At 40.6% G+C, this 22,630-nt stretch overlaps 1 protein-coding gene across 3 annotated transcripts in view; it reads right to left on the reverse strand.

The window, feature by feature from the left end:
• Positions 1-22,630, reverse strand: part of CNTN1 (contactin 1) — an 895,734-nt gene that overhangs the window by 267,676 nt on the left and 605,428 nt on the right. For all 3 annotated transcript variants that reach the window (XM_069228856.1, XM_069228858.1, XM_069228855.1), the window contains 4 exons: positions 19,115-19,330; positions 10,881-10,977; positions 10,531-10,712; positions 312-436 (listed from right to left, as the gene is read on the reverse strand). In XM_069228856.1, coding sequence (XP_069084957.1) covers positions 312-436; positions 10,531-10,712; positions 10,881-10,977; positions 19,115-19,330 — 620 coding nt within the window. The remainder of the gene's footprint in view (positions 1-311; positions 437-10,530; positions 10,713-10,880; positions 10,978-19,114; positions 19,331-22,630) is intronic.

Consider the following 22,630-nt stretch of genomic DNA (forward strand, 5'->3'; position numbering starts at 1 on the left):
CAAAGTGAGGGAGTCGGCGATTCCAGACTCGAGATTACCAGGTCCGTATTGCTAGCGGCCTTGGAATGCTGCTCAAGGCAACTTTTAATGAGGACAAGCGGTATTAAGGGGCATGTCATGAAAACATACCGTAACAAAATATGATCGGTGACAGCTATTATTTGTACCTGAGAGTTTATAATAAAGGCAGAGAGCAGACACGAGATGCAGACCGTGTAGTGTGTCCTCGAGTGTATTTGTAAACTAAAGAGTGTACTATAGCGATCCATGAAATATATATGAATCATAGAAATATATGTAAAAGAATTTACCGACAGTCCATTTTTCAACCATCTGATAGTTGGTAAGGGCTTGCCAGTTGCCACGCATGGCCAGTAGAGGTCGCTGCCGATATCTCTTTCAGTGTCATTGATATGCTCAACCCATTCTGGGAGTGCTATAACAAAACAACAACAAAAACGGTTAATAAGTGTGAACAAGCATTAAATGGAGGGTAAACACAAAGTAATAAAACCATCAACTGTGCTCAACGGAAGTGAAATACTTCTACTTACAGATGAAAAGCCACAAAGATAAATAAAATAATGTAAGAAACACAGACACATTATAAGTTAGAATATAAAAATATCAGCACAGTATTAATAATATAATGGGCGCTTCGTTCAAGATTGTGTTAACAGTCTCAGTGTTTTAGAATAGTATTGTAGTGTTATAATACACACGTCAATACACGCACGCGCGCGCACACACCCACATATATATAGAGAGAGAGAGACATAGAGAACGAGAGAGAGAGAGAGAGAGACAGAGAGAGAGAGAGAGTATTACTTTTACTTTGAAGATTTATGATTGGCACCTACCAAAAGTAAACTGAATTTTAGGGGTGGGTTAAAAGATGGATTATTTTATAATGCCCTTCCCCCTAGAATTTACGAGCAAATTTATAAATGACACCACGAGAAACTGCCTTTATCGCTACCTTCTTAGGCTAGAATGAAAAGAAGCACCAGCCCTGAGAACTAGGGCAAGAAAAGTCCCAGACTCCACCCTTTCTAAATGTACCGTTCCACTCATTCCACCAACTACAATCTATGATTGAAATAACGAGCCCAATGCGGCCGAATGTTCCACAATGTATCAGTGTGCAAACTAGTACAAATGCAGCACATCTAATGTTGCTGTGCAGCACATTTCTTCCGGAAACGCATAGAAATAAATTAATACAATAAATCAAATGAGTCAATGAATGGCATGGTGCTAACACTTGCATTTTTCCTCTTTGCCTTGCAGCTAACCACTCAGCACAAAAAGTGGAACGGATAGATGTTTAAAGCAATGCTCTTTGAGTGATTACATACTATTAATACAAAATGTGTTTCCTTCAGTGAAGGAAAAACAACTGAGGATTAAGAGTAATTATTTTGCTAATGTCTTTTGTCTTCCACACTTGATATAATTCAATCTTAATTCACTTTTAAAAAAAAGAGTTTCTAAGAGCTGCTAAACTCTGATCGAAATACGGGTAATAATTGGTGCCACATCCACTGATGCTTTATTTTATATTTCATTTTTTCTTTGTATTGTGAATAATGAAACTGTAAAGAGCCTACCTGTTTATCCTAAAGCCTATTCCCTTTTCCCTCAGCTTGAGTGTGCATGCATTTTATCTCCTATGCCATCCCGTTTTTTAGGTCTGGCATTATCCAAAACATTTTTTTTACTAAACTACGTGTAATATACTTACATATCGGGGCTTTTAGACACCTCTCCTCGTCAATTGTTCTGTTGTTGTGTCATTCACTTTTGTTTCTGCCCTTTACAGCATAAAGTATGGGGCAGTGGGTCAGCCTTATTAATCTACTGGGTAGGTTCAGTTTGAGTGACCGAGTTTTGCTCTTTCACAAGACGCACATCTACATCAAAGCTGGTTCCCTTCAGTGCCAGTGTTTTTGTTTTTTATTTTACAATTACTTTTGTGTTGTTTTGTGTTTAGAGCCTAATGTGATAGCAGAACACTTCTGATGCACATTCCATTTTTATCAAATCCTTTCTCCTGTCAATGTTGTTGTAAATTCCTTTTGAAAGGTTTAGATTTTCTGATTGCTGCTATTTTACAGCATAACATATTGTCTCAGTTTGAAACTGTTCTGCATAAAGTTATCCTCTTTTTTACTTTTTTCGTTCAATCCTACTTTCTTTTTTACCTTTCTTTTTAACTTTCTTTCTTTGATTCTATCTTTGTATTTCTTTCTTTTTTCTTCCTTTCTTGCTTTCCTTCCTCCTTTCACTTTCCTTCTTTCTTGCCTACTTTTTTCTTGCTTCCTTGTTTCTATCCTTTCTTCCTTTTCTTCCTTCTTTCCTTCTCTCTTTCTTTCCTGGTATTAGGCTTGCATCCAATGTCAGACTGATTGATTTTGCTAGGTCTGTTAGTCAAGACCTTTTGATTTTACTAAAAATGTATGTACAACATAGTTACAGATAGGAGTTTCAGCCAAACCTCCTTCCATTAGTCTGTGGTTGGAGCCATTCACATTTGTCTTCCACCAACTACAGTATGCATAAAGCAGCAATGATTCAGTCCACTTCAGCCACTGGCTTTCTTCGCAATGAGTTACGGCATGCCACCCTTTCCCAAGAAACACAGCTACACGCAAAGTAGTTCCCTTCTGTCCTAGGGAGTGCTATGGTAGATTGTGTTTTATTAAGACCAAAAAAGCTTTTGCCTGTAGCAAATTATTTTTCTTTAGATTTATGAGGGCCTGGCATAATCCTAACCAATAAAGTTTTGCAAACAGCCACGACAAAAGAAAAGAAGTACCAGAAGGCTGACAGCCAGCGCCAGACCTTTTGGCTTTTATTCGGTTTGCAAACGCTTGTTTTATAAGTAGATTAATCCTTCAGCAGAATGCTAACCCTAATAGCAATATGACTGACCCCCCTAACAAAGCATATGTCTGCTGCTATATATAGCAGACATTTTTAAGTTCGTGGTAGAGACCTATGTCTTCAGGTTGAAGTAATTTGAGGACAATAACGCTCTTGCTTTTCGTATAGCTGCTTCCTCAAAATGGCCCACACAGTTCAATTAAAATGATAGTGATGGTGGTTTTAAACGCATTTCTTATTGCATGCATATGTTTTCTACATTTTGATGGAAACATCATATATCTGCAATAAAAATGTTTACAAAATGTTAACATTGTACCAGATTACTAATTCCAGATCTATTGGCTTTCCTAATGCTTGTTATTAAGTGTGTACAAAGACAAGTGCTTTTTGTGCATGTAACTAAAAACACCTGTGTATCAATGTGCTTTTATTAAATATAGGTCCAGAGAAGAAGTTATAATTTCTATCCCCAAAGTGTTCCCTCTGCCATTGCGTGCGATCTAGTAAGTCATTTTATCTGTTTAAAGAAGTACATTTACATTTTAAGATTTCCATGGTTGAAGAACCTATCTATAAACAAAAAAATTTAATCTTACTTATATTTCAATCAAAAGTGTGTGCATTAACAATCATATTAGGGGTACCTCATTTGTATATTACATAATGTATGATGTTAAAGCTACAACCTTATTTTAGCCATGTCGTTCCAGCACACATTGTCGTTGCTGGCCAGGGATGTTCAGAGTTAGACTTGGCATCATTGGCATGGTCTCCCCTAACTTTTTTCTTCTGTTTCCAAGGTTGTTGTACCGGACTCTGTTTTTGCTGTTTTTGTTACTCCAGGCACTTTACCACTGTTATCCAGTGCTAAGGTGCAAGCTCTACTATGTAAAATGCATGTGTAATTGGCTTTCCATGATTGGCACATTTGATTCACTAGTAAGTTTCTAGTACTGTGCACTAGAAGTGCCCAGGGCCTGTAAATCAAATGCTACTACTGGGCCCTAGGCACTGATTGTGCCACCCACGAGTAGCCCTATAATCATGTCTCAGACCAACCACTTGGTGTGCAGTCTTGCACTGCCAATTCGACTGGGCAAGTGTGCCCACTTGCCAGGCCTAACCCTTCCCTTTTTATACATGTAAGGCACCCCTAAGGTAGGCCCTAGGTAGCCCCATAGGTAGGGTGCAGTGTATGTTAAAGGTGGGGCATGTACTTATGTGTTTTACATGTCCTGACAGTGAAATACTTCCAAATTCGTTTTTCAATGTTACAAGGGCTATTTCTCTCATAGGTTAACATGTGGGCTGCCTTTAAATGTTATTAAAGTGCAAATCCCTTTGGGAGCAGATAGAAACATGCAGTTTAGGGTCTCTGAGCTCACAATTTAAAAATACATCTTTTAGTGAAGTTGGTTTTTAGATTGTGTGTTTGAAAATGCCACACTTTTAGAAAGTAGGCATTTTCTTGCTTAAACCATTCTGTGACTCTACCTGTTCGCGGATTCCCTGTCTAGGTCAGTTTGACAGTTGAGCTGTTTGCACCACTCTCTAGACAGTGACACAAAGGGGTCTTGGGTGCAGCCTGCATATCCTGATGAGCCATCTGGGCTGGAGGGGAGGGAAGGAGTGGTCACTCACAACTGAATGGGCTGTGCCTCCCCTCACACAATGCAGTCTCCAACCTCCTGGTGTGTGGCTGGGGCCTGGCTGGACAAGAAAGGATATTACAGACACTTGAGACTTTGCTTTGAATTTTGCCAACTTCAAAGGCAGAAAGGGGTATGAGTATTTGACCCAAAACCCCAAACTTTAGATTACTTCAAGGATTCAAGAGGAACATCTGCCTGGAGAAGAGCTGAAGATATGAGGAGAAGTACTGCCCTGTGACTGTGCTGTGTTGGGCTATCTTGCAGTTGCTGCTGCTGATTGTGAAAGGAGACAGAGGCTAGACTTTGTTGCATTCCTGCTTGAGAAGTGACTTCAAGGGCTTGGAGTAGAGCTTGCCTCCTGTTTTGAAGCCTCAGGGAGAGCAAAGGCTTCACCAACCAGACCTGACTCTACTTGCTGTGGATTCTAGAGTGCCACAGTGTGCCATTCCAGTTCCTGGACCCCATGGAAGTAAATTCCTGGAGAAATAATAGTCTAACGATGCCAGACAACGCGTGCAACTTTGAGAAGGATGCCGCTGCCCAGAACCATGATGATGCTTGCCCCGAGGCCTTGGACCTCGCTGAGTGCGACAAATCTGATGAGCCTTTGAGCTGATGCCATTACCGTGATGCCGCCTGCCCCGAGGCCGTGGACCTCGTAGAAGTCTGACAACCCTGTAGGCCTTGTGTCGCTGCAGCTGCTGATCCCACATGACTTAGCTGACACTGAAGTGTCGTAAGTCCAATGTCCATGGCGATCCGACGCCATCGCAGCGCCTGCTGCCTTGTGACATCATCGTGACCCCTTGAGGTTGCCCTGCAGCATTGTGACTCCGCCGGACTTCGCATCTGCCTGAACCAAAGGACCGACTTTGCATCTGACGCCGCTTCACCTCCACCACCCTTTAGTGAGGACTGGATGTTGCTGCGCGACACTGCTGTCCTTCTTCCCCGTGGCACCGGAACTGATGTCGCATTGGACCCAGCAAAGCCGCCCTCGCCGACTCTGTGCACTGGCCTATTTTATACTTGTTTCTTTAGGTACTGTACCTGGGGGTCGAGCAACTCCGTAAACGGCGCGATTGGTATCACACTGTAGGCAATGACTCTGTCACGATGCCGCATAACACCAACTTGCAGCATTTGTGCATCAAGGCACTGTTTTCTTGCTTTTTAGTGAATGTGGTCTTGTTTATTTAGATCAAATATTTACTATTTTTCTAGACCTGTGTTGTGTCATTTTGTAGTGGTTCACTGTATTACTGTGTGGGTTTGTACAAATACTTAACACATTGTCTCTGAGTTAAGCCTGCCTGCTCGTGCCAAGCTACCAAGGGGATGAGCGGGGGTTAACTGAGTATGATTCTCCTTTATCCTGACTTGAGTTAGGGTCCTTGCTTGGACAGGGGGTAACCTGGCTTCCAACCACTGACCCCATTTCTAACATTCAGGAATAATGTGGGTCTATTCATTCGACCTAGGGACATCCTATCTGAGACGTCAGACGGATGAGAACACAGGAGGACCAGTAAAGGTGATAAATAGCCAAGGTAACAGAGGTGGTACCCTTCAATGAAATATCTCAAACCACTGGCTCAAAACACTAATGGCTACCTACATCAACCCACTTCGACTGACAGTCTACCTTTCTTTTGAACACTATTGAGACAAAGCTACTGATAGGATGTGAAATGCTAAATGCCTCCCTAAAGTGGGAAGAATATTCTGTAACTTCAGCAGTTCAAAACTAAATCTCCCATGATTTGGATATGCTGTGCTGTAGCAAAAAGGGGGTAGAGGTCAGTCAAAGGAAAGTTTAGGAGTAGTGCACCACAGATCTAAAACAATCACCAACAGAATTAGAAATTTGCCATATTACATAGCAAGCCAGGCCACAATCCATGCAATAGCAGCCAGGATCAATAAGAAATGTATGTCTCCACACATTAAAGAGCAGGAAAACAGCATTAACCTACCCAGAGACCAATAGACAGATAATGTTCACCACAGCTATGAAAGTCGACTTTCTAATATTGACCAGGGACACCAGGGGTATGCTATCAGATGTTGGTGCCCTTCCAAATATTGGACCACAAATAGTGAAAATCTTGATGGTTAGGTGGGTGTCACGTTTATGAGCACAGAGGAGACCACAGAAGAGTTTCTAAGAAGATAAAAGCCTACTTTTCTGGTGCTGTTCTGAATGAGTGAGTCAATGGCACAAACTGGACCAAGTGTTCTATTATAATGCTCTACTCTAAAGACTCATGCATGATTTGTAAGATCCATAGTCTGCACACTCATCCTGTATGAGATTTCTGTGTGCTGTATCTAGCAATGTCAGCACTAGAACATTATTGAACAAGAGCTTTAAAATGTAAAGAAAGATTATCAGACAATCATAATGAAACTCTATTCTATGAACAAATCGATCTCCCAAGTCAATTCAAGTGATTGGATCCTCATCAAGTTTTTTTATATCCACAAAACCTCCACACATTATAATCCCACACATCCAACTCATCACAGAGCTCTTGATGGATTCACCTATAGATGACACCCACTGAAGAGAATTTCATAAAAGTATTTAAGTCAAGTTAAATTATAGTGTCCGCTAATGGATGAAATGAAACAAATTAAGTTATTTTTTCAAGTTTCTCTTTAAAAAAAGCTTGTTAGAACAAAAACACTGAGGGGGTGTTAGTGGATCTTCAATTTAATTTGGAATGCTCACAGTATAAAATGTGAATTTACAATGCATTCAGTCTTACATTTTGCATAATTTGAACACAAATGTTTGATACCTAAAATGAAATGTTACTCACAGCTTCTCCATCTGTTATGGATAAAATTTGCATCACTCTAAACAGACAATATTTTGGTTTCATATGGACTGATTGTCCCTGATTTACTTAGTTCCATGGCATTCATGTAGAATAAATCTAAACTTCTTGTGGACTGTTGCACCTACGTGTTCTCAGAGCCTCTGGTCCCTACATGTAGAGTTAAACCTGGGTCCTATTAGTCATCTTCTAATATTTTATTTTAATTATTTTACATACAATTTCAAAAATGCATCCCACATACCATGACATGTGTCCATCTAATTGTTACATTTGGAGTGAGTAGCTTCTATGGAAGACAGTCTTGATAGATTTGAAAGCATGGTGGATTTTGTTCTCATTATCATTTTGTCAAAGTCGTGTTTGAACCACCATTAAAAAATCCAAAATCCATGTTTCCTGATTTGAAACCTATCTTATATAATAGAATGGCCCCATCATTACCAGGCTCAGCCTACCAAAGCATTTTCCCAAAATTAAAAATCCACATTTCTGTCTGGTTTCCACCACAGACATTGTACAGTATGTATTATATATTTAGCTTGACACTCTTCCATGGTATTATTGCTTAAAGCCACATTTCTCTAGAACCTGATATTCCTAGCTGCATTAGATTATTTACTGTCCCAACATTTTTAGCACAATTGACAGGAAAATGAGTTACTGTCCAATTGAAGACATATGTAGGAGAGTACTTCTGGAGAGCCCTGCTTACATGGCTTTGGTTCAAGATATAACCCTGTTTGAAATTAACTGTTTTAGTTAATTTTGGTCCTTTGCGATCTTAGTCACCCACAGCTTTCAACACAATGAATGTATTTATTTTCCTCGTCATCACTTGTGGACGTTTCATTCATTTCTTCTTCAGGCATAAAACTGTTTTTAGTGAGGATCCTTATCCTACAAAAGGAATCATTTAGCGTTTGGCAAAATGGAAGCTTCACTGTAAAGAAGTGGGGTTCTGCTTTGCAAACTTTTGGTTGCCTTTCCTTATTTAGAGGTGGGATGAAGCTCCAGGTTCTTGAAAGCAGTACTTTAGCTGTCTCCACCAGCATAAACCTCTTACCTGGTGGCACACCTTCTTCTGTGCATACCAGCCATAGTCACCGTAACTGAAACCCTTATAGAGTGCAGCAACCATCACTAGATTTTACTGTCCTGAACTGCTGTGAAAGGCATGGTGGTCCCAGGCAGGAGATCAAACAATGATCATGGCGCACAGGGAAAAAGCTCATTGTGTCTCAGGTTCATTGCCTTGTGTTTCACGAAACACACTCCCATTTTAGAAGTTTGTTTCTTGAACATAAAACAGTCTGCTGACAAATATGGCACCAGTTCCGTAAACTTGAATGCCATCAGTAGAGTCGCTGGTATGTGGAGCTAAACTCCATTGAATGGATCTACAGTAAAAGCAAAGAGATCGCTGCCTGCTTGGTGGGGGGTCGGAAGGTATTCCTCTCCCAGGGGAAGGAACCCCATAACTTGCCAGGGCAAATTACTCTTTAAATGTCGTCTCCAAGTTATATTATTCATTTCCCTCCCAGGGAGAAGCCATTTACAATTACAACCTTTGGCCACTTATTTCATGTTTCTGAGCTACTGTGTTTCAAAAGATTCCTTATCTTTACTATTTATTTTCAATGTTACACCAGTGACGGCTAACTTTATTTTCAACGTTTAAATCCCCATAAGCAATATGTATGAAATATGTCATCAACTGGATACCCAATAGCACCATCAAATGTAATCATGCTAAAAGAGAAACTGTTTTGAAGCTCAAAGCATACCCCACATTTTATTCTCTCCTACCTTTCACAGCCCATTCACCAACTCTCAAAACAGCATGTCCAACCTTGTAGATCTGTTTGTCTCAAAGCTCAATTTATGCACAGAGACTAATACTTTGGTTAAATATGGTTTCTAGGTATCCTTATTCCAGCAAGTGTGTCATTTTTCTTTCCTTCTGTAGCAGGCAAACTTCTCTAAACAGAGTGATGAATGTTTTAAATTAAAGTCAAACAGAAAGACAAACATTGTAACAATAGAGCAGAAGGTCTATACCTGCCAATATTGGCTTTCTGCCACGCCATCATCTTTAAAGGAACTCCAAAATTCCCGGTTCTAAGATACGTATATATCTTCACGGATTTAAAACTATTGCACATATTTTTTTATCCAGCTTTGGAAAGCAATGCTGATTTACTATAAATGTAGCAGTAGCAATGTGCTATTATTAACCTAACACCTAAAGTGCCACACTCCTTAATGAAAAAGAGTATTGATGCGACGGTGTGAATTTTTATAAAATATATTCTAACTCAAACTCCTTCCTGTTTGTTATCTAATAAAACAGTTTCTTAGCAGCATCAAACTAGCGTGCAACTTAAAAAAAAATCTTAGTCACTATTTCATTCATGTGTTATTCATGAGTAAAAGATATGTTGTGTTTGTCTTTCAGAGGAGATTATTGCAAAGGGTTTCCTGAAAATCAGTTATTCACTGAACAGACACCAGAACTGTGAAAGAAATGTTGCTTTCAATGTTCGAATGTAAGAGCAGCAAAATACCTGGCTCTTATAATATTACTCAGGTGACAGTGATCTAATATCCCAATTTTCTCCAGAGACATGAGGATGGATTTGGGAGTGTGTGGCGCACTTGCTGCCAGCTGTTGTCTCCCCTGTAAGATGCATGCAGCTGGTGGGATGTCTTTTTATATAAATATTTGAGCAGTAGTGAGATAGCCAGAATGTGTAAGTAATGGAAGGCACTATAAAAACTATATATCATTTTTAAAGTACAGCAAGGGCACCGTGCCTGAAGGAGAGGAGACCATGTTGCTCCTGGCTGCCTTGTGACCTCTTTGCCACTGCCCAGAAGATCCGGAGAAAGAGGACTTGGGGCTCATAACATTGTACATTGTCCGTGGGAATCCATGTGACATCATAGACAATTTAAACCTTTAACTTGATGGAATACAACCCTTTTATTGAAAGGCATCCATCTATAATTATACATGTTGCTGCAGTTCAGTAGTTGTATGGGAGCATATCTTTTTAAACATTATCTTGGTGCCTCAGTCCTTATGAATCAATCGTTTATCAGAGTAATTGGTTTTCAAACGCATTAAAAGGATCCATACCTACCTTGTACATAAACTCTTGCCTGATGGGAATCCCTTCCTTTAATGTTCTCAGCTTGGCATTCATAGGTCCCTTCATCTTCAGGTTGAATATTGAAGATTGTGAGAACTGCATTAGACATGCTTATCTCGGCTGTTGGTGGCATTGGCTCATCGACCTTTTGCCACCGGATCACCGGTACAGGACTGAGATGAAAAAGACAAAGGCCTTAATTTAAAACACACCGTATTTAAAGTAATTAAATGTAATCATTCTTTTTTTATTTAAAGATTATCTTTTTGCATTATACATTTGAAACGGTGACATTTTACAGGAAGTAGATTTTATTTTTTAAATTTGACGAAAAAACTCACTTTCCAAGTGCAAAACACTCAAGTGTCACGTTTTGTCCTTTTAGTGCATAAGTATCCTTGAATTGAACCTTAATATCAGCTGGGATCCTTCGTACAGCTAAAAAATAAAAAGAGGCAACACGTCAGTCATTTAAAAGGCATTGCATAGTTTGAAAATGCTTTTTTTAATCTCATGCTTAAACCGTTGTTTATGTATTTCACATGAAATATATTTGTAGTCCTACTTTGCATTGAGGAGTGTCATTTAAAAGGATATGTGAAGTAGGGTTTTTTTGTAAAATTTTGCAAAGCTCTTTAAAAATATCGCAAAATTGTGCAAAATTGTGATTTCAGAACAAAATGTGGTTGGCCTGTATTTTGTGTGTTGTTCTGCATAAGTAAGTACTTAAAATGCTTACAAGATAATGGCGTGAAATGCCGAAAATACCTGCCAGCTAAACACTGTCTTCTAAAACCAGCCCCCACATGCAAAAAGGACACGAAGTTGCATAATTAGAAATTTCACGAAATTTAAGAATTTCACAAATTATGTTTATGTAATTAAATGTTCGTCCAGACTTAATTAATACATATATATTCTTTTATAAATATTATTTCTGGGAAAGTATTGGAGTCAAATGCTCATGCTAATTTACACTTTAATAGGAATAAAGGTTTTCTAAAAAAAAAAGAACAACTGCTAAGAAGGTTTTTTCTCTGTAACCATTAAATCCTCTAGCTTTATGTACTGACTGTATTTACAGTATTGGATAAAATAAGTTCAAATAGGAACTATTTGTTGGAAATTATGGGCCTCATTATGAACACAGGGGGATTTCCCAGCCCTGTTCAGGCTGGCAGTCTAAACACAGACCGCCAGCCAGTTGAGGACCTTGCCGGCCCAATAAAGAACATTCCGCTGGGCCGGTCCGCCCGCCGGCCCAACGGAATGCTGGGCCTGGACATTGCCGATGGCTCCACATGGAGCCGTCGTCAATGTCGAAGTGCGGCGGTTGCTGCAGCACCCGTCGTGCATATCACTGCCTATAAATCGGGCAGTGACATGCGTGACGGGGTTGTGCATGGGGGCCCCCATTCTACCAGCCTTTTCCTGGCAAAGAAACTAATAACTTTTAGGAAGAGTTTTAAAACTCTTTCCTTGTACTAGTAATATTAAATCCAATAATGGCAAGTTGTGGGATGTATTATAACAATTAATTTGAGACCAAACTGGCCATTTCTTGCTCCTTTGGAGACATTATTAATAAAAAAAATCTCCCCATGTTAAAATATGGAGCCTATGCACCACAGTGAGGGAAAAACGAACTAGGCTATTTTACCTCACCAGGGTTTATAAGGTCCCTGCTTATAGTTTCATGGCACCCAACCCAAGGGGTACTTAGGGCACCTTAGGGCTGACCTACATGTACAAATAAGGTCATTTAAAACCTTGCAAGTGCATATAACTTAAATTTAAAACCAGCCAGCAAGGCAGGCCTGCCTTTAAAATGACCCTTGGTACCTCAACAGGGCACCTATGTGTGCACCACCTACGCTGTGGTCCCTAAACCTACATGCCCTACCATATATTAGGGACTCATAGGTATGCTCATTCTACACAGAGCACAGGCTCTGGTACTGGTTAGCAGTACAGAGGGCACCATCAGAGTCAGGAAAACATCAGCAAAAAGTGAAAAACCAGGGCAAAATGATAGGGGGCCTCTGCAATCACCCCTGTTTTCTCACAGTCCAAAATTGCGGTCGCCAGTAGGTAGTTATAGTTAGCACCTAGTTTCCATAGAAAAAGTGTTTTTTGATGAGGCTATATCTTTGGTGCCCTTTGACGAATCGTCACAAAATGTTCCAAAAAAAGTGTGCTCAAGGATCTTGTTGTGCATGAAAATGTTGGGGTTATCTGTCAAGCGGGGGCTGAGTAAAATGGAGGGGGGTAAAAAAGTATGTTTCCCATGATTATTTCCTTTGACATGCCTGCAGCCCAAACCCTTGGATGGAATTTCACCAAATTTGGCAGAAAGGTAGCTTGTGGTCCACAGATCCCCTTTTTCGTATTTGGTGTTAGTCCAATCAGTAGTTTTTGAGAAATTAAAGGAAATCCAAATTTGTATATCTGGGCAGAGCCTAAGCACAGGTCTCATGATGAGATCTAATTGGCTGTCCGCACTTCAACCAGAAAGTGATGGCAGCCATCTTGCGACCAGTATACATGATAGCAACCATTGAAATGTATTGTAGTGAATGGAAGGTTTTGAGGGTCACAATAAGGAGAAAGTATAAAGGGTGATAACAAGTTTTAGTTAGAATATAACTCATTTTTTGATGGTACCATACTAACTTTAGGTGTGTTGTAAGGTGTTTTTACCCTGCTAAGATTTCATGAATCATGTCTGAGAGAAAACTCTTTCCTCATGATTTTCACACAGAGGTTATGAAAGGGGATCCAGAAGCTAAAATGAGAGTATATTTTTTATATATTCACACTATGTTTCTCAGCCACATGAGAATGAAGTCTGGCATTCTCTGTAAAACATGAACTTCCAACAGGAGCCATCTGTCAGTTGGTTCCCTTGTCTTCTACTGCAGCCTACCAGGATATTCTAAAGAATAGTTAGAGCACTAACAGTCTTACTTATGACAAAATTATGACACACCTGAAGCTAGAAATTATGGTTAGTGCTCTAGAAAGAAACATTAGGACTTGTTTTAAGTAAGTTCTCAAATACCCTGCTCTTCTATTTCATTAAAACATTCTGACACGCAGACTGAAACATGCACTTTTGACACCAGCAGTAGACTGCCAGAAAACTCTTTGGTGATCAGCAGCTTACAATGTTCTAATGAGCAACTAGAGTGCTAAAATTCTGAATTTATGCCAAAAATGTGGCACATCTGAACGCCATCTTGATGGAATTAAAGTGTAAAACTGAAATCAATTTCAATTGAGGACACTGCAATAAATATGGAATTGAGAGAGCTTCATACCAAACAAGTCCCCCAAGATGGCCAGCAGAAAAAAGGGCCCAAATGTAGCACACATATCACCCAAATGTAGCCCAATTATAGGCCAATGACACAAGTGTGCTAGACACTTAATTCTAAAGTTTTTGTGCAGTTTTACAAAGTGCAGGCTTGACCCGAAGATATTGGAGTGCTTTACATCAGCATCAGTTACAATACACATTCATTTTGTTACATAGATAGCAAATAATTTAAAAGTGCTTTGTCGCTATTTTAGAACTCAGAAAATATGTCCTCATTTTTGTTTTTTAGAGCACTAACCATAATTTCTATTGGACTAAAACCCTCTCTATTTTATAATTCCTAATAGAAGTGCTTTATGTATTACAGTTTTGATTACATTAAGATGATGTCAGGCGTGTCAAACTTTTGTAAAAAATGTAGTTAGCAATCTAGTTGTTCATTAAAATACTGTGGGTAGGCAAAGGTCAGGGGCACGGCTCAGATAACTGAGGGCAGGGAAGAGAGTGCAAAAGCAACAAGTTGACCTCGCTGGGCAGGCAGGAGGGGGCAGAGGTAATACAACAAACCATGTAAGGCAGGTGAAAAGGGGGCAGGGGCAACACACCAACCATGCAGGACAGACAAGAAAGGTTGTGGCACTATAACACACCATTGAAGGCAGAAGAAAGAGGCAGTGGCAGTACAACCATACATGCCAACAGACCCGATTCAGGCAGGAGAAGCCCAATGTTTTTAAGTCCAAAGGGGCTTTATTTGAGCTGCCTCCTGCCTAAATCTTAGCTTTTTCAATGTTATTTCAAAATCTCCCTCATACCAATTTCAGAATCCTGCGACGTATGGTACCTTTGCTCATGGAAAGGCATGAGGAATGGGGTAGGGAGATAGGCTCAAATAACAGAGGACAGGAGGGAGATGGGCAGGGACACCAAACTGACCTTACAGGGCAAACATCAAGGGTTACAGCAGCACAATATACCACATAGTGCAAGAGGGTTAGCAGTGCAGCATGATTGACAATGGAAAGCAATAGGGAAAGGACAGGGACAGCAGAGGGGAAAGAGGCAAGGGCAGCGAGCTGACCATACCAGACAGACAGGAGGGACAGTTGCAGCATCAAGGACCATGAAGGGCAAGAGGCAGGGGCAGTGGCAGCACATCTCACCATGCAGGGCAGGAGGGAGAGGGCTTGTCCATGGACTCGGACAGGCTAGTGAGGAGGTGGATGGGATAGCAAGCTAACTGTTCAGGGCTGGCAGGAAGAGCAGTGGCAGAACAAAGACTACACAGGGCTGTAGTGAGGGAGCAGGGTATGGACCTGGACAATGGATAGCAGGGAGGAGGGGGCAGGAGCACCAAGCTTGGGAGGGGGCAGCACAAAGCCAGTCCAGGCCCTGTGTCCAACCCCCTCCCCCCCCACCGTGCATTATGATGGGCATCTTACTGAACATTAACAAAATCCTAGAAATTCACTGAAAAAAACAAAAGTCACAAAGATGCTATATATAGATTCAGATTTTACATGCACAAAAACATAGAAATTCAGCTGTTTTAATTAGAGTTATTTCAAGTAACTATAACTCGTGCCCTAAGGTAACTATAACTTGTGCCCTTGCCATGCACTACTAATTACCCCAGTTATTACATTACTCATGACATTTTTTATGTAATTGACAATACCCCTGTAACATTTGAAGTAAAGTAGTTGATGAGAAAACTTTGCATGGCGAGGGCACGAGTTATAGTTAACTTATGGCACGAGTTATAGTTACTTGAAATAACTCTAACTATAACAACTGAATTTCTATGGTTTTGTGTGTGTAAAATTGGAACCAAACGAGCCGCATATTTTTATAAGTGCATCACACTTGTTAAGTGCCATTGGAATATCCCAATAATGAAGACAAGCCCTACTCTGACATTTAGGTAAATGTTCCATTAAACAAATACCCTCGGTGTTTACCTGTGCAAGGCAAGCATTGTCCTCATGGGGAGACTGCTCACTGATCACCTTCTGTCTCTTGCAGCAACACAGCCAAATCCAGCAGCCACTTCCAGGGTTCTCTGTCCCAGATTTTTCACCACCTCCTGGATCTATTGAGTGGTGGCACTTCTTCAGATCTAAGGAATATATTCTGTTGCTACCTTCCTAGCCACATACTATAGGATTGCCAAGGTTGTGGATCATCGGCATAAGGACTGATACCATCCACATGATATGATTGTCCCTACAACTGGATTCTGTGTTCTTTCCATCTAGATCCGTGTGAACCACTCCGCTTCTCATGGATAAAGTTGGTCACTTTTTGTTCCAATGTAATATCATTGCTACTTTCCTATTATTTTGGAAGTGTCTTCCATATCTACACTAGAAATCTTTAACTGCACTCAAAGTTTGCAACAATATTAGATGTTTGCTACCATCATAATTCAGGCTCAACAACATCCCAAAGTGACTCTATCGAATGGCATTCACTCCTCTGGACCTCACAGGTAATGCTATCACAGAGTTAACTGGGTTGAGAAGCCCTTCAAGAATCCCCTATACTGCAGAGGATAGTCGATTTTGGTTCAATCTAAGTGGCATTGGGGGAAGCAACGAGGCTAACACAAGGAAAGGGACGTACTTGACAACCTCCTTGTCCAAGTGTTTTTGGTGACGGTGTCAGCAAACAAGCAGCATTCATCCTCAGCCAGGGATGAACATCATGGTAGGAGTCGTAATATCAAAACATTCTAAACATGGTTATGTAACTTAGTCCACATGGTCACAGCTAATGAGCAATGACCACAGGCTGTGCAGGGCAGAAAGGACATAGTGCTTGATTTAAAGGAGCTTTTGCAGACCTCTGGCTCCTCTCTTCTCCAGGCCTATGAACCATTATGGAGGTGCAAACACATAAAGCATCTGGATGTCAGACAGCTGGCAGAGGCTTGCAAAGGATCTGCTATGTTAGAATGACCCACCATCTTAGTATTTAAAGTAAAAATTTTATTTCTCCAAAGTTCTTCTATGTTTAGTCAATAGAGTTTGACATTTTACAGGGCAAATTTGCACTCCATTTTAAGCAATGTTAAAACCTTCAGCCTCTCAGGTCCAGTATTTGGTTTGCTAATAACTGCACCACAGCAAATAACCACACCAATTGGATCGCTATTTATCAGGTGCAATAAGTAGCCAAGAATGGAGAATAATATATGGATTTTCGTGCTCAACTTACCAAAATCTGCATATCCTATTAAATGGGCATTGTTTCCCATGTTAAATGCACAGCGTTCAGTGTTTTAGTTCCACTCTTAATGAGAGCATTGGTGTACCAGCTCTGAAATGTGGCACATGTTCCAATTGTGCAATTGTGATCCCAACAAATCAGATTCACTATGGGTCAGTCATGCAGTCTATTTTCCTCTATTATGAATTGTCAGAAAATTCTTCTTTTGGGAAGGAGGCTGGTAGACCATCTGTCACTCAAGAGTAATAGAGTAGATAGGAACTACACAAATGCCTCTCATGCTAATATGCTGAACAGAGCCTCAGCATAACAAAGGACTCCGCCATCAATGAAAATTATCATGTATTTGACTCATCTCATACAGCTTGAAGGGATGTGCTTGCAGACCTGTTCTAGATAGAGACATCTCTAGATTATAACTGGACTCTTTCCAGATATTATAACTTGTATTTTGGTTACTGGACCCAATGGCACAATAGGCACCGAAAAGAATCTCCTTGAAACAAAGTTACTGAATTAGTTATTAAAAATACTGCATTAATTATCGAAATGTATTTCAAATGTATTATTTGGAGGTATCATCATTATGAATTGTCAGAAAAGTCTTCTTTTTTGAAGGAGGTTGGTCGATCTTTGTTTTTCCTCTCCCTTCAAATCAAACAGAACATCTGTCACTTAAGATTAATAAAGTAGTCAGGAACTACACAAATGCCTCTGATGCTAATATGCTGAGCAGAAGCTCAGCATACCAAAGGATTCTGCCATGGATGGAAATTATCATGTATTTGACTCATCTCATACAGCTTGAAGGGATGTGCTTGGCAGACCTTTTCTAGTTAGAGACATCTCTCGATAATAACTGGATTCTTTCCAGAGATTGTACCTTGCCTTTTGTGTATTGGACCCAGTAGCAGAATAGGTACCCAAAATAATCGTGAAACAAAATTACTGAATGAAGTTATTAAAACGTATTTATTTGGGGGTGTCACCTAGGTAACTACCCTATTCATAGGCAGTTCAAATGGATTATTTGTAGTAGCTCCCAACTTAGATATAATAAAACAACGTTTTAATATATTCAGAATGGGCTCTCAATGTAAAATGCAACAACGAGACATTGGTGGAGTCTGGAGAGAAACGTTACATATTTTCCCCAAGTCTTTTCACTAAGGTTATAAAATTAACTGTCCTGATGTATACAAAACTACTAACCTTGCAACACTACACATACCATTGTAGTCAGAGCGAGCTGTCAAAATCTGAGCACACTCATGTAACCAGATCCATGTCCTGAAAGGAAGTGTTAAGCATTTTTCACAAGGGGTCTGAGGTGGTGTAACGGTGCCACAGTAACGAAAAGAGAGAACAAGAGTCCCAGGAAGCAACAAATCGGATGGTATAGAATAGCCAATTCTCTCATTAAACTCCAGTCCAGAAGAATGTAGGAGAACCTGCCCAACATCCTTTTAAATTGTCCATCTAGGCAAAGCAATCTGGACAGAGCATCTCCTTTGGCTACAGAATGAAATGAAAGACGGTACGTATAAAAAAAACAGAAGTCACAAATACAAAGTGATAAGGCTGGCCATTTGATCTGCCATCTACCGGACACCCTTCTGGCTGTGGAGTCCTTCAGTCCCTCGAGGCAGATGTAGCCCACTCCTTATGTGATCGTTAGAACTCTTGTAGCAACGTCTGCCATACACGCCTGTCAGAGGTCCATGACGGTGATACATCCCATTCACCATTCAAGAACACATGAAGCGAGAGGGCAAATAATTTAAATATTACCAGGGTATTTTATTCTAGCCATGTTTACGTTAAGGAAGGATATTGTGTGGTGCATGCATATTTAGCTATCCACTATTCCATGCCTAGTGAGCCAGGCTGAGGTTGTCCAAACAACTCTACCAATGTCACCTACATTTAAAGATATTGAAGAGAAAGGAAGACATGTATAGAATGCAATAACAATGCAGACAGGAATGTCGCAGAGAAACAGCAGTCGATAAAACCAATACTTACTCTCAGATTGTGGGCTAAGAGGAATTAGTGGAATAAAACTACTAAATACACTCTTTGTGACAGAAGGACTGTGGACGAGGCAGGAGTAATTCCCTTTGTCTGATTGCTCCACCTTTGAAATGTAGAGATTGCCATTCGTTTGACTGACGAACCGGCGCTTGTCGAAGACAACAAATGTGGGGAAGTCGTTCAAGAGCCAATGATAAACAAGATCATCTGGAATGCAAAAAAACACATTCAGTCCAAATCTGCCAGATAGTAGAAAATGTTGATCAGACATTTCTTTTAATGTATAACACAGAGGAATTATTTGACAGTTGTTCCCAGAGAAAATGAGTTGAACATAATGTTACAAGTATATGAACCTTTTGTAGAAGGTCATGCTGGGCCAGGAATGAGCATACACCTATGTAGACTGTAAGAGTTAAAATTCTTGGATGGATTACCCCGCTCTCTCTAAGATATGTGCTCAGAACGCTTTATGTCTCATGTATACATACCTGCCATTTACAGCACAACGGGGATATGAATGATTTGGAATTGAGTTTTAGCAATAGTTGGTAATTAGAGTGTATCAACATGATTTGAAATTGACCTAAAGCACCCAAGAAATAATTTCCGAAACTACTTTGAAAATTTTGTAGACGGTGTCTAGCACAAAGCATGTGTCTTCTCCACTGCTCGCAATATTGCAACAAATACAAACCGCAGGTCTGTGCTTTTCTAGTCACTCACTGTTCAATTTGTTGGTTCAGCCTACAGATACTGGTGTAAGGAACTCCAAAATGTGTTTTGGCAGAAATTAACTGTAATATTACAGAAACCTGCACTGGCAAAGTAATAGGTATCATTCTAAAATGCTGAGCTATGGGCTTTAAACATCCTTTTTTGATTGTCGATTGCATGTGAATGCATGCCATGATGTGTGATCGTTTTGTTATATTTAATTTACCATTCTAATATGTGGGATGCCCATGATGGAACAATAAGTGAATAGTAAGAAAAATAGTGAAAAAAGGAAAGTGAGTGGACAGGTAGCACTTTGCAACTGCAATACCCTTGTAAAATTAAATAAATAGATAGACATAAACTATTTAACATGGGTGCAGAACTGGGAGCAGGGCAGACAGCATCACAAGCATTGTCACAAGCACTGGGGTGGGGAGTTAAAAGAGTGTACAAGGAGGGTGTTCCCTTTGTGTGCAACAAATAACTGATTTTGTCTTGGCACTATGCCTGTGTACGTCTTAGTTTAATGAACTACTACCATTAAGGGGCTATTTGAAGATGAGCAATATATATAAAAGCATTAATTAAGCTATAGGGGATGTGGCTGGTTTTAGAAATTCATTTGACTCTATAACGTTTGGCCCTGTGGAATAAACTTTATTCACATAACATATTATGGCAGAGGATTTGGTGCAAATTGTGAACAATAAAATACATGATTTATTTGAAATAATCATGACTTCTTTGGCCCCTCGGCTTCGTTGTTAAGTCTGGATTGTGAATATTCCTTCAAGGTGGGCAGACTTGTGTGAACTAGATAGAGCATTATGATTACCTGAGCATTTGCATTATTCCGGAGTAATATGAGCACACCCACAGTATCGCATCTCTTTGGTGGCATTCTTCCACACACTAGAAAAGATATGACCCCATTCTCATTCCTCCTTTTGCACTGGATGATGAAGGATGTGTGCAGGTCAGAATGCCCTTGGTCAGTGTGACAAATACTATGTAATGCTTTACACGGCAGAAAGTGATGTCATGTAGCAGAATGTGGTGTATGTTCTGGAGTAATGACTTTCTTGGTACTCCTGTAGAGTCAGTTGCTCTCGAACTTCCTGACTGGTGGTGTCTCTAACTGTGGGCTCCTACAAATAATCGCTTCTCCTGCTTTCGTTCTTGTTCAATCCTGTGACTTCTCTTTACTCCACAGTCACTGACTAGTTTTTGTTTGGGGAGGTACACTATGGCTTGGAGCTAGAAACCTGCAAGGGGTCTAGGTATCAGGTAGTCTCCAAAACAGGGTACCACTTCATCTAGCCTTCATGTGGCTGTTTAATCACCCTGCACCAAGCAGGCAGCTACCACGTGCTTCACCCAAATTTGGTACAAGATTATAGATCACAAATGACACATTCTGCAGTTTGGAGTACTTATTTTTCAGGGTAGACAATACATCATTTTCTATGACAGTGGAAAGTGAGATGAGTTCTCCTTACCAGGCCTACTGTAGGATCCTAGTTACCTCAGGGGCGGCTCCTTTGCAATGACGAAGGAGCGTCGCCCCCCCTGGCTAAGCCAGGAGATGAAAGATAAAACGATATTTAATTATCGTGTTATCTTTCATCTTCTGGTTTTGGAAGGTGAGGGGGGAAGGGAAGAGTGCACTAAGTGTGCATGTATGTTTGGCTGTCTGTCTAGGCACCCCAGGCTTGTGTCTGAGCAGCACTCTGAGTCGCCCCGACCAATCATGACCCTGCTTACATGCTATGTTTAGCATGTAAGCAGCGCCAGGATTGCTGAGGAGCCTGTGCTGGTGTCCCAGCGAATTCTGAGACACTAAAAGAAGACTAGAGGAGCAACGCAGCAGGAGGCGGCAGCGACGATGGGAAAAAGGTAAGCTTTTTTTAATAACATATCTTTTTATTTATCCCCCGTCCCTCCCCTTGAGATTTACAGCTGCCGCCGCAAAGTTACCTACATATGAATAGTGCAAATACTGGACCTTTATGGGCACCTTTACTGTTAGCAGTCCCCAGGTCTCTTCAAAATCAATGAACCAGCATGCATTTTAGTTTAGGTGAGACTAGACTCGAGGTATAATTCCCTCTTGAAAGACTCTCTACCGACGTTCAGAGGATACGAAACAATTTTTTCTTGTCTTCTTCAATGACACTGCTGCCTCACGGATTTTCCATCAGATCGGTAGCTGGTCCTGGAGCACCACCTGCCCTTTCAGAGATCAACATTCCCAAGCATGCCAAGGGGTGTGGGGCGAAGCCTCTTCACCACAACCAAACACATTTCAATGTAGGAATCAAGGAAAGGCCCACGGCCATGTCTTAGAAGCAATGTTTCTCGTTTATTATTTAGATCACCTACCTTTTATTTCTCTCTTCGATCATTTTAGAGTCAATAAAAATGTTTTACCCATTCACCTTCTACCTATGGAAGTGTGTTAATGTCCTTGTCACCAGTGCAATATCTACCTAGAAGCCTTTCTATTGCCATGTATATGACAAAATGCTTTGCCACGCCCATTAGCGCCCAGCTAAATACACACAGGTGAATACAAACAGTGCAAACACAATTATCAAGATGAATGAATGAATGATGGGACAAGACTCTCCATGGACTGTGTTAGAAATGGGGTTTCTGGTTGGCTAGGGTATGCAACTCAGCCAGGCAGAACCTACCCACTCTAGTCAGGGCAAGGGAGTTACACGTCCAAGATAACCCCTGCTCACCCCCTTGGTAGCTTGGCACAAGCAGTCAGGCCTATCCCAG

The sequence above is a fragment of the Pleurodeles waltl genome, chromosome 4_1 (assembly GCF_031143425.1).
Source record: "Pleurodeles waltl isolate 20211129_DDA chromosome 4_1, aPleWal1.hap1.20221129, whole genome shotgun sequence".
Taxonomy (NCBI): Eukaryota; Metazoa; Chordata; class Amphibia; order Caudata; family Salamandridae; genus Pleurodeles; species Pleurodeles waltl.